Source organism: Pelodiscus sinensis, chromosome 4 (assembly GCF_049634645.1).
Source record: "Pelodiscus sinensis isolate JC-2024 chromosome 4, ASM4963464v1, whole genome shotgun sequence".
In the NCBI taxonomy this organism is placed as follows: Eukaryota; Metazoa; Chordata; order Testudines; family Trionychidae; genus Pelodiscus; species Pelodiscus sinensis.
The window spans coordinates 113,340,693-113,356,944 of record NC_134714.1 but is presented as its reverse complement, the minus strand read 5'-3'; the positions used below and the strand labels follow the sequence as shown (position 1 = coordinate 113,356,944).

Sequence of the window (16,252 nt, the reverse complement as noted above, 5' to 3'; positions counted from 1 at the left end):
GGCCAGCTTCATGCAAATGAAGCCCGGGAAATTCAAATCCCGGGCTTCATTTGCAACTCCGAATGACTACATTACCCCCCCTAGTTCAAACTAGGACATAACCCCTTCAAAGATCTCTAAGGGTAACAAACATGCGGACAAGGGGGATCCAGTAGATATAGTATACTTAGATTTTCAGAAAGCCTTTGACAAGGCCCCTCACCAAAGGCTCTTGTGTAAATTACATGGCCATGGGATAAGAGGGAAGGTCCTTTCTTGGATTGAGAACTGGTTAAAAGACAGGAAACAAAGGGTAGGAATAAATGGTAAATTTTCAGATTGGAGAGGGGTAACTAGTGGTGTACCCAAGGGTCAGTCCTGGGACCAATCCTTTTCAACTTATTCATAAATGATCTGGAGAAAGGGGTAAGCAGTGAGGTAGTAAAGTTTGCAGATGATACAAAACTGTTTAGGATAGTCAAGACAGAAGCAGACTGTGAGGGACTCCAAAAAGATCTCACCAAACTAGGCAACAAAATGGCAAATGAAATTTAATGTGGATAAGTGTAAAGTAATGCACATCGGGAAAAATAACCCCAACTATATGTACAGTATGATGGGGGCTAATTTGGCTACAACAAATCAGGAAAGAGATCTTGGAGTTATTGTGGACAGTTCTCTGAAAACTTCCACACAGTGTGCAGCGGCAGTCAAAAAGGCAAATAGGATGCTAGGAATTATTAGGAAATGGATAGAAAATAAGACCCAGAATAACTTACTGCCCCTGTATAAAACTATGGTACGCCCACATCTTGAATACTGTGTACAGATGTGGTCTCCTCACCTCAAAAAAGATATTTTGGCCTTGGAAAGGGTTCAGAAAAGGGCAACTAAAATGATTAGGGGTTTGGAACGGGTCCCATGTGAGGAGAGGTTAAAGCAACTGGGACTTTTCAGTTTAGAAAAGAGGAGACTGAGGGGGGATATGATAGAGGTATATAAAATCATGAGTGGTGTGGATGAGGGCCGATAAAGAAAAGTTATTTAGTAGTTCCCTAAATAGAAGAACTAGAGGACACCAAATGAAATTAATGGGTAGCAGGTTTAAAACTAATAAAAGAAAGTTCTTCTTCACACAGCATGTAGTCAACCTGTGGAACTCCTTGCCAGAGGAGGCTGTGAAGGCTAGGACTATAATAGAGTTTAAAGAGAAGCTAGATAATTGCATGGAGGTTAGGTCTATAAAAGGCTATTAGCCAGGGGATAAAATGGTGTCCTTGGCCTCTGTTTGTCAGGGGCTGGAGAGGGATGGCAGGAGACAAATCGCTTCATCATTGTCTTCGGTCCACCTTCTCTGGGGCACCTGGTGCTGGCCACTGTCGGCAGACAGGATACTGGGCTAGATGGACCTTTGGTCTGACCCAGTACGGCCGTTCTTATGTTCTTGGTTGGTTTTAAGATGCTTAACTTGCTAGCACCATAGAAAACAGCACACACTCTCTTGTGTCTTCTTATATACAAAGAATAGTAAATAAAGTGTAGCCCTGCCCAAAGCTTATTAATGGGGTTGAGTAGGCAAATCCCTTTCTGTCTTCATACACATTTCTTGGGACAACTCCTGTTGGAAGACAGAGCCCTGGGTTAACTGAGCTACACCAGAGATGAATTCAAGAGACTTAAAAGAGCTTAGTCTGTTCAGCTAAGCAAGAAGAAAATTGAGAAGTTGTGTAATTATAGTGTGTAATCTTCAGGGGGAAAATACCTGGTGCTAAATGGCTCTGGATTCTAGCAAATAAAAACCAGTGGCTGGAAGCTGAAGCCAAACTCAAACTAGAAGTATATACACCGGTTTTTAACAGGGAAGGTGTGTAACCATGGGAACAAACTATCAAGGGAAGTGGTGGATTTTCCATTTCTCAGTGTCTTTGGATGCCTGTCTGGAAGTTATGCTTTTGTCAGACAAGTGATTGGGCTCAATCCAGAGGTAATTGGGAGAATGCAGTTGACAAATTAGAGAATTCATCTGAAACCAGCAGGATAACATTAAAACAAAAAGTTCAAATTACACACAGGATGAGAAAATCAAAGGTACAACTAGGAAATGGGAAATAGCTGGCTAGGTGGTAGAACGGCTAAAACGGTTCTTGGGAGCAGAGTTGATCAAAAGTGAACATGAGTCAACAATGTATGCAGCTTTGAAAAGTCTGGTGTGTATTGACAGAAGTGTTGTACATAAGGCATGAGATGTAACTGCCTCTGTGGAATGGGTGAGGCCTCTAGTGGGGTACAATGCTGATAAAAGGTTTAGAAAATTTGATGTATGTAACAAGGGTTTGTCTTTTTTTTTAAGAGAACTTCCTAGTGTAGACCAGGGCTATTTCAAAATAACCCCCCCCCCCTATTTCAAAATAACAAGCGGACTGTCCACACTACAAAAAATTGTAATTTCGAAATAAGTCACCCATTATCACCCACAAGGGATAATGCTTATTTCAAAATAGTTATTTCAAAATAGTGGTATTGTGGACGCTCCACTGCTGCTATTGCAAAATAACTATTCCCCAGAGTCATTCAAAGTAATTACATCTCAGTGCTTCCTGGGGCTCTACGTCAAAGTAGCACATCCACATTAAGGGAGCCTGGCTTCAGACTAATTTCCAGGCTTCCCTGTAGTGTGGACATGCTATTTTGAAACAGTTATTTCAGAAGCTAATATTCTGAAATAAGGTATTGTGAAATAATTTCCCAGTGTAGACATGCACATACTGAGTGGGGACCTGACAACTCTTGGACTGATCAGTTATTCTCTCTGTCCACTGAACATAAGGCAAGAAGTAATGGACTTAATCTATAGCAAGAGAGATTTAGGTGTAGAGATTGGGAAGCGCTAATAGTCTAACCAGCTGACCAAATCTGGAGATGAATCCAGGTCACATGCCACCTGAAGCATGGTGTGCACATGCTAAGATGAGTTAACGATACAGGTAGTTTAAATTCTGGAATGAGCTTCCAAGGGAGGTTGTTGAATCCACCATCCCTGAGGTTTTTCAGAACACTGGTCAGAGAAGGGTGCGGTTTACTTGGTCCTGCCTCAGTGTCCCACTCAATGTCTCAAGGTCCCTTCCAACCCTTTGTTTCTACGATTTTAAACTGAATGGCCTGTGATATACAAGAGGTCAGACACAGTGATCTAATGGTCCCTTCTGGCTTTAAACTCTACAGATAGCAGTTCCTCTCTTTGACTAGTTTGCGAACACTAGCAATTAATGACAATGCAGGGATGCGTTTGGATCTCTTCCCAGGTGCCATTTATTACATATTACAGTACCAGTTGAACCTCCCTAGTCCGGGACTATCTGGTCCAGAAACATTCATGATCCAGCATTGTCAGGACCCCACAGGTTGGAGTACTCCTGGGGGGAGGGGGACTGGTAGAACAGGACTATGCAGGTTACGGGACTAGAGGGCTGAGCTGGTGGCTGGGAGCAGGGTGCAGGGCCCAGAGTCTGGCAGCAGAGGGGCTGTCATTGTCCTCCCCAGAGCCAGCAAACTCTTTGGTTTGGGACTAGTCAGGTCGCAAGGGTGCCAGATGAGGGAGGTCCAACTCGTAATGACCGACTCACTTTTTTACCTCTGCATCTCCTTAGGATTTTGTCACTTTTCCAGACTTATCCATGCGTTTTTGTTACATGAAGATTACATCATATGCACTCTGCATGGGGCTATATGGAAGCTGGTTGGAAATTTTCTGACTGAACAGTTTGATCAGAAAAGTCAGTCTGTTGAACCCAAAATATTTCATGGAAACATTACAGGGTTCAATGCAAGTGCTCCAGTGGACCCCTGCCTGCAAAGAAGGTTTTTGTGGGAAACCCAACAACTTGCTGAGGAACCCAATCTTCCAGGGTCTATAGCTCGGGGAAAGTCCCACTGTATCAGGTTTCAATGCAGGGGCCAGCTGGCCCAAGAGTTGAAAGTCCCGAGGTCCCCAGCCTCCAGCATAGCAGGGTTGTCCCTGACCTTGGTAGTTGTTTCACTCAACAACTTGGTAGCTCTAGTTGTTGAGTGAAATCAATGTTGTCAGTTTTACCTCTGCTCATAGCAGTCAGGAAACGGACAATGTCATTTTCCCTCAGCACTTATCCGGATCTTGTGGAGCAAACTTGGTTTTGGATATATCACCTGTCTGCATCTTCAAAATGACTTATTTTGGGGTTGAGATTTCTGGTTCAGGGGAAATGTTTGAAAAAATGTGGATCCAGTCTGACTTGATCCAACCTTGCAGTGTTTCCTCTGAATTGGAGAGATCGCATTTTGGCCAGTTCTGGGATACACGTTAAAATTAGCTGGAGCCTAATGTTGATACAGAACACAGTGGCTTCATTACTGGGTGGGGGGGCATCTAACACCAGTGCTATAGAATCTGTGTTGGCAGTTTATTGGTGTCTGGGTGGAATGTGAGGGGCTGGTTATGATCTGTGAAGCCCTCAGTGGCCCAGGATTAGCCTACTGGAGAGATCACCCAGCCCCCTGTGCCATTCTGCCTCTAGTGTGGTCAGGAGGGGCACTGAAGCTCACTATGAAAGAGGGCTGACAAGGAGTCTTTTTGAAGACTCAGATTCTGGCTCTCTTCCTTGGATCCAAATGCTTTCCAGGCATGCTGCCAAAAAAAAAAAAAAAAAAAAAAAATTTGCCCTGTGAAGGTTTTGAGAGAAGACCACAGTTTCTTTTCTCAGTGATGAAAGGGTTGGTGGTGGAAGTGACTTTAAAAGTATTGCAATTTATTTATTTCACATATAATTGTGAGCAAACCTAGAACAACTTTATTTTAAATCAAGCTAACTCATGACCAAAAAGTTGATTTTTCTATATTAAAAGAAGCCAGGAATCCAGATGTGTAGAAACTGCAGAGGATCACAAGAAGAAAAGTTAGACTTTGGACAACAAAACTCACAGGTGCAGCAGAAGTAGCATTGCCCATAGGACAGATGACATGCTTTCCTCTGAATCAATGGTTCAGTGCTAGGGTAGTGCTTCTGAGGGCAGCATAGCATCCATCTTTTAGTGAGGCCTCCACCTGAAGGACCCAACCCCATTCTCAAAGATTCCATACGGTTTAGTCCTGTTTTGTCAGATTCCACTGTAACTAAGTTACTGGAGCCATTAAGAATTCAATAGGTAAAAGCTCTTCCCTTTTCATTCTCATTTTAGGGTTAGTACCTGCTATCAAGTCACTGCCATCTTCCACCTTGGAAGCCTATATTTGAACGCCAGATAATGCAATTGTTACAGTACCTAAAGCTGCACAGTATTTTGGTATTTTAAGGTGTTATGTTAGTGTAATACTAAGGTTTTTCTATATTACAGCAAGGCTCTGAGACTTAAAAGGGAAGCACTTAATATACCACCCATGTCCTCTTATCCAATAGCTGCTCTATGACTGATTGGGAAAAGTCATTATGACATAATGGAGTAGCAACAGGAAAACTGTACTCTACTATTGCATCACTAATAAAATGTTTCCTAACTTTAAAAATTAAATGAGGCATTTCAAAAGATATTTCAGTGACAGACTGAAGAGAATTCCTAGGCCACTAATAGGTCCTCTTCTGAAAAGCATTCTACTGCCAAGAAGACAGCTGATTATTATGCCATATGCAGCTCCACTGATTCAGACCCATAGGCAGCGTGTTTTGCTTTAGATTTGTTTGACCATCACAAATACACAGGCTTGAAGCATTAGAGAAGACTTGACTGCAGAATTCAGTAGGGTTTATTCTACAAATACTTTGAATCAATGCCAGTGATACAAGTTGTATGAATTTCCTTTAAAAATACAAGTCAGTATAAAAAATTCCAATTAGCATATAATGCAAGGTAGTGAACGATTCAGTTTCAAAACAGTTAAGGAATTATCAAGTCTTTCTTTTTTTTTTTCTTTTTTGGACCATGCTACAAAATTATTTAAATCAATGCTCTCGGGAGACAAAACCGGAGAAAGGTATCTCGAGGAAGGAGCATTTCAATTTGCATGAGTGGGGACTGCATCCCTTACCTTAGGAGGGGCTTGCCTCTTTTATTGCCAAAATATTTGAAAGAGCAATATGCAAAGTGCATAGCAGCCTCACTCGCATTGTTCCTGGACAACACTGCTGCTTTCAACATTTCTTCAGAGCACACAATATATTTAGGTATCAATGAGCTCTCTGGTATATATGTAAGCCTAAGGACCTGGGAAGAGGAACATATTCCTCCTTCAAACAACGATTGCAAGGCAAGGAGCTGCCAGAGTGCATATGCTGTGAAACTTACTAAAATATTTTGCCCAACAACATTTGCAAGAATGGTTAATTCTGTTTCTTCACCCTAAATGCCATTTAATTTAATGTTCAAAAGCCTACCTTTCTAATGTTAAACCAACAGGGTTGCTTAAATTCAGTGCAATCTTGCTTATGTTTATCATAGTTTCAGAGACAGTTACTCTGGCCTGATGAAAGCTTCTCCATGAAGAAAGGTACTGTACTCTAAAAACCCTGCCCCTTTGTGTCTTTACTTTGAAGCATCCTGCTTTTTTTGTGGCTCTTTTACAAGCTAGATTTGACACTGACAGGTATCCTATGTTAAAGGCTATTGTGGGTCATATTTCTCCCTAGTATGAGTCTGTTAAAATCCAATGGAATTAGAGCAGGGATGAATTAAGTTTACTTTAGTTTGAGAATAAGTAATTTTTTTTTAAACACACACAGACAATATATTACTAGAGCACACACACTGCATTTTTAGCAAGTTGGCTCTCTCTACTTCCTCCTATAGTTTTCACCATGTAAGGGAAGAAATATTGGTTTTTTTTGTGTGTGGTAGCAGAATCATATTACTGTAGTTAGCACAGAGCAGATAACCATGCACCTATCTGCAAGGGCAGATTGAGGAAAGCTAGGTTAACAATGCATTATTACATTTCTGAACAAGGCTTCATCAGTGCAGACAGAGACGAATTCTGATTGTACCAAAACCCTTATTGGACTAAGCAACCCGAAACCATTGCATATAATAAGCATATAGCTGACACACTCAATGAGAAAATCCTCCTCCCCTCCCAAGGGAGCAGCAGCAGAACATGGACACAGACAGATTCTGCAACTGTGCATGTCCGTGTATACACAAATGCACACAGATACTCAGGATTAGGAGTCATTCTGATGTCTCAGTGTAGTTAATGCATCCTAATTCTGTAACAGTCACGTTTAACCCAAGTCAAAATGGCAGTAGCCCATACCATGGTCTTTGTTAATTATCAAAATGAAACAAATAAAATACTGTGTGTCATTAAACTGCATCTACTAATATAGAACAGGTTTACTTTGTCTAAGTCAAATATTTAATACATGACAGGTAGGTCTTATGATCAACTCACAGTTTATCTATTTGGAACAAAATATGGCACAGATTCAAGATCTCTCTCAGGAGGCTGCGTATTCACATAACTTTTCACTCTTTTGCAATGATTATCAATTCGCCAAAAATAGTGTAACAGTCAACAAGGAAGAGTGGAGAAAAGCAGATTTAGGAAGAGTCTTTTTCTTCTAAGATGAAAATAAGTGACTTTTCTTCTAGTTCTTTAGTAAGAAACTTTATTTTTAAAAACGCATTCTCTCCTTTTGAAAACAGATGCCACCTTAAAAATGCAGTAGCAACCCTTGTACTCAAAGGAAAACATGCAAACTTGATGACTGAAATATTCTGCATAAAAATCCAAGACATGATGCGAAATATAACCTCCCCTCTGTGCCTTTACGGCCTCCAAACCCAAAACAGATTTCAGTGCAATGTCTGTTGCTTCCAATTTGTGGTGCAACGTATGGCAGAAACTTGTCTTCTGATAACTAATCTCTTCAGATGTTTGAAACAAAAACAGTGTCCGCTATATTTAAAATGTCATTGTTAACCTGTTTCAGTAAATACAAACAGAATTCAATAAAATACCAGAATCCAGTGAAGAAAAATGTTAAGTTCTACCCTGTGCCATACACCTTTAAAAAAAATAGACAAACAATTTCAGAATTTATTAATACACCCTTTTTAAAGTTTATTTCTGAAAAGCAGCTCTTTATGCAAATCAAAAGCAGTTCCTGAGTAACTGCAGTAAACAGCGTCTTAATTTTTTTTTTTTTTTTCCCTCTCAGCTCTTCTGTTTTGGTTCTCTCTCAATTTCTCCCTAGTTTCAAGTTTAATCACAGGTCCTTTCCAAAAATATGTGCATGGTCAGTTAGCAACATTTCCAGGAATCCACATATTGCAGATGTATTTGCAATATATAAGATATGCACATTTGCCAGGTTGCATTCCTACTGCTATTGCAGATTTCCCTCTCCAACCTTCATAGCATGAATCTTCACGTTTTCTTGAGCATACGTCGGGACTGCCATGTGTGGAATTTATTGTAGGCCGTCTGCAGCATCTCTTCTATATGATTTATCAACTGAAAGATAAAACAAAGGGATCGTCCCAGTATATGAGAAACGTGTGCCCTTATTGTGATCAAATATAAATGGGCTTGATTTTCTGGGAGTTGTACCAAGGAATGTGATGTGAAAGGAGAATTTTCTACAATGTTTCAAAGTTTTATTGGTCAAGAATCTCAGGGTACATCTAGACTACAGGGTTTTGTCGATGGAAGTTTTGTCGACAGATACTGTCGACAAAACTTCTGTCGACATAGAGCGTCTAGACACATTCAGTTCTGCCGATAAAGCAAGCTGCTTTGTCGACAAAACCCTGTAGTCTAGATACAACTCTACAGGCAATAACACCTTCTGTCGACAGAACTCTGTCGACACAAGGTATTATGCCTCGTAAAATGAGGTTTACCAGCATCGACAAAACTGCTGAGTTCTGTCGATGTTATGTCGACAGAACTCAGCGGTAGTGTAGACGCTGGTATAGTTTTGTCGACAAAAGTCCACTTTTGTCAACAAAACTCAGTAGTCTAGACACACCCTCAAGTAAAGACAGTGGATATGCAGTTAGCTAGTTCAAGGGAAAATATGCAGACAACGTATGATCAAGTGATGTACTTAAAAGCACTTACTATAGTAACTGGAAACTAGCTAACCAGGCCATTCATCCAGTCACTGAGGAATCAGACTATCAACTTGAAAAATCGTTTAAGGAAAAAAATTCAGTATGGAATAATCCTACATCCTTTTCTCTATCAGCCCTGGGTCATTTTCTTTCTAGATGGGTAGGTGGCATGAGGATAATGAAACACTTTAGAAAAATTAAATATACATCTGATGTTCAACAGGATAAATTACCCCTCCCCCAAATACAGAAGAGCAAAATCTGCCATCCTGTGATAAATGAGCCAGATTTTTTTTAAAAGATCAATATGGATACAAATAATTTAAGATAAGATATTTTCCCCTTACATTTGTGCTTAAATACTGTCTCCGAATTTTTTCTTGGAATGGACAGAGTTTTGTAACCTGAAATCTTTCCAAGTTACTCTTCATTTTCACAACCTGAAAAAGATCAATAGGAGAAAAGTGTACAAACTTCTTCATATGATACTTTTCTTGTAGCAAATTGCTCCTGCATATTGAAATACCCTTGTAATTAGTATCTAGGATTTCTGTAAATATGTATACTTACAACAAATTGCTAGGAAATTCTTACTGCATTGAAAATGTGAATCTCTGATTCAAACATATGGAAATAAACAGTAAATGTCTATTCATTTTTCTTAAGCTTAAGTTGTTTACCGAAGCATAATATGCTGTAACTTTACTGTTTTATTTTCTAGAATATCTTTGTCAGCAATACTTTACACATTCTCTCTGCTTCAACAGCATATTGTGAGTTTAAAACAAACAAACAAACAAACAAACAAACAAACAAACAAACAAACAATTTGCAGCAGAAGGCCCAAGACATCTGAACAGGTGTTTCCATTTCATACAATAGCCTACTTTGTCCAATCCAAAAATGTGGCATGGTGGTTAAATGACTTGCCTAGGATCAAACAGGAAGACCGTGGCAGAGCTAGAATCCTATGCTTTATTTCTCATTCTTAGTCCCATATGCTAGCTTTTTTGAAGTGCAATTATAGTCTGAAAGGTGACCTAAATGGCACAATGCTTGTGTGTGTGAGATATTACTATACTAATCTTGCACAATGTATTTTTTTTCTGGCTCTATTACCAGTAATCAGGATTCTACAAGTGGAATATAGGTAATGATTCTACTGACAGTTCCTGAGCCACAAAAATTCAGCCTCTTTTTCTGTATCATTTCTGCAAAGTTAACAGGAGCAGGACAGCAATAGCCAGTGTTAGGCAATAGCATTGGCAGATCACGCTCCCATTACACAGAGGGAGCAGATCTGCTCAGTCACTTTCTGGCTATAATCACTAGGAGTGAAAGGAAAAACATGCAGAGTTATATACAGGGCTTGATGAATGGCGGCAAAAGCCGCTCGCCAGCCCCGCATTGCGCAAGACCCGCACTGCGCATGCCGCAAATGAACAGGGCGCCCAGCTGAAATCTACTCACCACGGGTGAGTAGATTCAATACTTTGTTGAGCCCTGGTTATATATACACGCCCCATCACTTACAACATGACACTTCAGCTTGAATAAACACACATCCAAAATGGTATTGTTGCTAAACTTTCTAGTATAAAAGCCAGTTTATACCATAAATCCCTCTTACTTTTTCTTCTAGGAATGGTGTATTAACAGGAAAGCAGGACCAGAAGTGTCGCAGTAGCTCCCCAACTGCCACATACATGTGTTTCAGTTCAGACTGAACATCATTTGGCACCATCTCTGCAACAGGAAAAGAAAATTTCTAAAAGTTTGCTTACTTAATGGAATGCGTAAGTAAAATAAGATCTGGTTAATACACAGAGAAAACTGTTAGATTGCCCATTACAGGTATCAGTGTCAAACAATTATATTGTACCAGTATATAAGCTGAATGTCAACAACACAACTTCTCTGTACAAGCGGCCCCCAACTTGTGACGCAATCGGTTCCTGGGGAAGCATCACAAGTTGGGGGTGTCGTAACTCGAATCCGCATTTACAATAGGTGCCGTGCGCCATCGTAAATGCGGGTCGAGGACATTAAATCGGAGGGTTTTGGCCCCTTCCACACTTACAAAAATGGTTGTAAGTGCAGGGGGTCGCAACTCAGGCCGTTGTAAAGCAGGGGTTTCTTGTACCTTATTTATGTCTCTTAAATGAGATGATATATGACTCATTTAAAAAGTTAGTAAACACTTTGTTCTTAAACTTTAAACTTCCTTGATAATTAGTGGCAATGTAAACATTCATTAAAGTGTAAATCCCACCCCATTAAAGGTAATAGGACCCCCACTCCTCCAAATCCACAGTGGCTAGGAACACAGGACCCTAATCTGGTGCTTATTCATAGAGCTGGAAGAGACCTCAGGAGGTCATCAAGTCTAGCCCCATGCCCAAGGCAGGACCAGTCCCAACTAAATCAACCCAGCCAGGGCTTTGTCAAGCCGAGACTTAAAAACCTCTAGGAATGGAGATTCCACCACATCCCTAGGTAACCCATCCCAGTGCTTCACAACCCTCCATCTTCTTCCAGTGGGGGCTGAGGGTAAGGGCTGCATGAGAAGCATCCCAGTCTGAAATGTGACATTTTACTCATTGCCAGGGCTTGCCAAGCGGCGAGTAGATTACATGATTTGTCAAGTCCTGCTCATTGCAAAGCAGAAGCAGCACAAATTAGTTAGGATTCTATTGGATCCCACTGGCTCACATATTAGCACTGTGCATGGTCCTTCCTTACTTTTAATATATGGGGTAGGGACAGAAGCAAGAGCAAAATCACAGTGGTAGAAGGAATAAAAAAAGCTTGTGCGGTGGAGGAGGAGAAAAAAATAAATCAGCAAGAGAAAAGAATTAAGAGACAGATAAACATGAAAAGAAATTTAGGGAAAGAACAATCAGACAAAATGAGCAAGAGGAGAGAAAAGCACAAATATAAAATAGTCAATGAGGAAGCAGCAGTACAAGTGAAAGAGCCAAGACAGCTCCCAATTTGCATGGGGGAAGTGGGGTCCCAGCAAACGAAGGACTAGGACCCCAAATTTGTCTCAACACACACAGCTGCAGGGCTCTAGCCTGTGGCATATTTTCCAAGGCCAGGGAGTGCCACACTGTGAATGTGGAGGCTCTGATGTTTTCTGTGCCATTTTCAAAATAAAGCTTCATTTATTCCAGGAGAGCAAGCAGTAGATTTGATTTGGAAACAGCTTGTGAAGTCAAATCTGTCTGTGAAATAACAGTATGCAGTGTAGTTATAGCTGGATCAATCCTAGGATATTAGAGACAAGGTGGCGGAGGTAATAACTTTATTGGACCAATTGCAGTTGGAGAGAGGAAAGAGCTTGAGCCACACAGAGCTCTTTGGGTCTCGGAAAGGTACTCCAAGCATCACGAGTAAGTGGACGTAGCTGTGACACCCTGAAGCTGTGCATTAAGGATGTTAAGAGCCGGGTAACTGGATAATCGTGTAGTCGATACAATTTGTATCCACTACATGATTAGTTGATAAGCGAAGATGCTCAGAAGGAGCCTCCCCACTGTGGCTCTGCAGTTTAAATGTAGTAAGAGATGGGCACGCAGGCAGTCAGGCTCTTACTACATTTAACTGCAAAGCTGCAGCAGGGGTAGCTCCTGGGCCATGCTTGCTCAGTCCTGGCTTGTGGCCATCCAGCATCCCCTGTCCGTGGGGATTCCTAGCAGGGAGTTGGGACCTCTGCAGACAGGGGCTGCTGCGGGAGCAGCCTTCCTTGGCCCCCCTGCACTGCTGCCTCTGATAAGAGGCAGCAGCATGGGGGAGGGGAGAAGCAGCATCACGGAGACAGTGCTGGGGGGAACCAGCATTTAAGCTGGCTCCCCCCAGTACTGGCTCCTGCTCCCATCTCCCCCGCCCCCAGAAGCCTCTGATAGAGGCAGCAAGGTGGGGGGAGGGAGGAGAAATGCAAGTAGTCGACTTGACTGCTCTTTTATATCCCTATTGTGTGAGGCTCACCACTACAAGTTGATGCAATTGAAGACATTAGATCATCCATCTGGTCTCTGAAATAATTACCCCATTTTAATTTTTCCTATGAATTACAAGGAGATAATTGTTCCACACAGGCCTTCTGTGTCTGCTTTAGTTCTGCCTCTCTTACTGATCCCACTTGTACCTCCTTGAGATCCTGTCTCTTCAGCATTGCAAAGACTCAGGGCTTGTCCTTACTATGCTGTGGCTCAACACTACAGTGATCAATTGACCTCTGAGTACTCTCCTCTCGACTCCAGTACTCCACCAGGATGAGGAGAATAGCTGAAGTCAATGGGAGAGCCTCACTGCCAACCTTGCCGTGTGGAGGATGCTGTGGTAAGTAGGTCAACTTCAGTTACACTATTTGCATAGCTGAAGCTGTGTAGATTGGATTGTGAGTGAATGAGTGAGTGAGAGAAGAAAAAACTAGGCTTAAGCTGTGTGCCTGCACTCATTTTCCTGGTAACTGATAGGAAGTATAACAGAAACAGCCACAGTCAGGCAAGCACAAGGGGAAAATGGATGTAAAGGGGTCAGTAAAGGGTGGTGAATAAGTTTTCCCTCCCATGCTGGTTTTTTTTTTGCTGTCTTCTTCCAATGCCTAACCCTACCCCACTTTTACAACCCCAGCATTACTCTTAAAAAACCCAAAATCTCAGCAGGCCATAAGCTCCTCTACCCTCAATAGCTAATGAATAACTTACTATACAAATACTTACGGTTTATGGCTTGCTGTGTCCCACCCTGCATAAGTGCTCCTCCTGGTGACAGGGCTGTGATGATGCTAGTAGCAGCACCACTTGAAAGAACCTTTATAATAATAATAATAATAATAATAATAAAAAAGTCCTTTGGTATCATTTTCCCAGTGCCTTGCTTTAAAACATTTTTGAAAAATGAATCTTAAAAGTGAAATACACTGGCTGAGATACATCAGCCAGGACATTAGAGATCTTAGACTGAAATAACTTAGAATGTTGCAAGTATAAAAGTCATCTGCCTTTTGATGCGATGGGGAACTGGACAAGTAGTTCTTACAGGCTGGGTTAGACCTCCCCGGTCTGGAACACTTGGGATCTGATTAGTCCTGGATCAAGGAGTTTGTCAGACCAGGGTAGGTCAGTACTCCCCTGCTGGCTGCCCCACTCCTGGGCTCCCTGCTGCTGGCACCCGTAATGTTAGCCCAACACAGCTCCCCATCCTGCTGCCTACCCACTGCCTCAGGGTTCCCAGGAGGGACTGCTTGGTCTCTGCCGGCCTTGCTGCCGCAGTGTGTTCCCAGGTGGGACCATCCAGCACTGCTGCTGCCAGGGGTTTCCCAGCCAAGGCTCCTGGCTGCCCCACCCTGCTGCTAGGGCTGTCCTGCTGCTGGGAATTCCAGCCGTCCGCCTCTGCCAGCCCCACTTTAACTAGAGGGTTCCCTGGCAGAGGCTGCCCAGTCACCCCAGCCCCACTGCCACCAGGGGTTTGCTGGGATTCCTGGCCCGGACCACCTGGCCACAGGCAGCCCCACTGAGCCAGGGGTTCCCCAGCTGAGGGTGGGACTCCCTGGTCACCTGGTCCTGCTACCATCAGGGGTTCCCTGGCTGAAGCAGGAGCTCCTTGGCTTCCACCTGGCCCTGGTAATACTGGGGGTTCCCTGGTCAGAGTGGGGGCTCCCCAGCCCCTGCGCTGCTGTCACCTCCTCCAGGCTCTCTGGTCCAGCAACTTCTGTGGCCCTGCTAGACCACGGATGTTGCCGGACCAGAGAGTCTCCGATTTGGGTGGTTCAACCTGTACTAAGCATCAACTCATGTTATTTGTGGAAATTCCAGAAATCACGATGGGAACATCGACCGCACCTATCCACCAGTATTGCTCTCAAATTGAAGTCTTTACTGTGAGTTAACATCCGCATGATATTGCATAACTGGTACATATGTAAGTCAAGAACACCAATACTGGACTTTTTATTTTACTAGAACTATGGGGTACAAACAATTGTGGCAATTTAATTAGGGCCAAATGTAAATTTGCCCATGCAAGGAAAGCTAAGAAAACCTGCTATCCCAGACAACCTGTGGGCACAGCACACATGCAGCCATCTGGCAACCTCCTACATGCGCTCTCAGGGTAAAGCAGATCCACTTAGTCACAAATTCATTGGCTGTGACCTTGAACTGCCTTTGAACAACACATTTTGCATGCACAAAGTAAGGGCCACCAGAGATAGCTCCACTTCCAGCCTCACGTTATGGTGCTAAGTCTCCTCATGCGGCTTTCCATTCTACCCTGTGCAGTACAGCAACACTGATTCCACTATCTTTGGAGCGTCTTCACAGCCGTGGGAGGACCACAGAATCTGCCCATTAATACTAGCAAATCTGGTAGTTACTTGTCTTAAATGTTACAGCTTCAGAGAAGAGCTGAAGCAAAATTGTTAAAACAATGCTCTGAAGCTTAATTCAGGTAAATTATGAGTTGTTCTGATTAAAGACTTCACTTCTAAAACAATTTCCCACAATATGCAATTTAATACAAAAAGAATCAGGTTCATCTTGAGGAACAAAACCGCAAAAGTACCATCATTCCAGTATGTCAAGAACTATATAGACAAAGTTAATATGACACTCACTCTCTGATATTAAGGAGGGAATTTTACTTTTTGGTAGTTGAATTAAAATGATCTTTTCCTACCTGAGTTAATCTGGGTACATAGGCATCCATTTCTTGTCTAATACTATGAAAAGAGTTAATAATATCCTGACTGGTTGCATATTGCTGTGACTGAATTGGAGTTGGACCATGATAATACCTATGGGAAGAGAGAAAGGAAAAAACCTCAAGAATATTACAGAGCAAAATGTTAATTGCAAAAACTTAATTCCCAGTAGACTAAGATTTATGTAGCAGTTGTACTTTTCAGCTTTTAGGTGTTGTACAAACTTGGCTGTTGGCCTCTAATAAAAAAAGAAAATCAGAGGTTTGTTTGGTTTTTTTTTTTAAATAGGTAACTGTAAGATTCCAAATTTCACCTACAGCTTTTCCCATGTGTGACCTAAGCTAAGCTTTTCCCATGTGTGACAGCAAAATGAAAAGGGATATGTCATTCTTTATTTAATATGCAGCTCTACACATAAAACACTGCATTGGCATAACAGCAGACTTTTCCTATTAGCATAATTAGTCCATATCTGAGAGAGAC

At 42.0% G+C, this 16,252-nt stretch overlaps 1 protein-coding gene across 1 annotated transcript in view; it reads right to left on the bottom strand.

Moving 5' to 3' along the window:
- Positions 1-5,722: 5,722 nt before the first annotated feature.
- GTF2H1 (general transcription factor IIH subunit 1) overlaps positions 5,723-16,252 on the bottom strand; it is a 37,634-nt gene continuing 27,104 nt past the window's right edge. The window contains exons 11-15 of the mRNA XM_075928109.1: positions 15,745-15,862; positions 13,788-13,878; positions 10,691-10,806; positions 9,408-9,500; positions 5,723-8,458 (exon numbers count right to left, since the gene is read on the bottom strand). Of these exons, the coding sequence (XP_075784224.1) occupies positions 8,372-8,458; positions 9,408-9,500; positions 10,691-10,806; positions 13,788-13,878; positions 15,745-15,862 (505 nt within the window). The 3' untranslated portion in view covers positions 5,723-8,371. The remainder of the gene's footprint in view (positions 8,459-9,407; positions 9,501-10,690; positions 10,807-13,787; positions 13,879-15,744; positions 15,863-16,252) is intronic.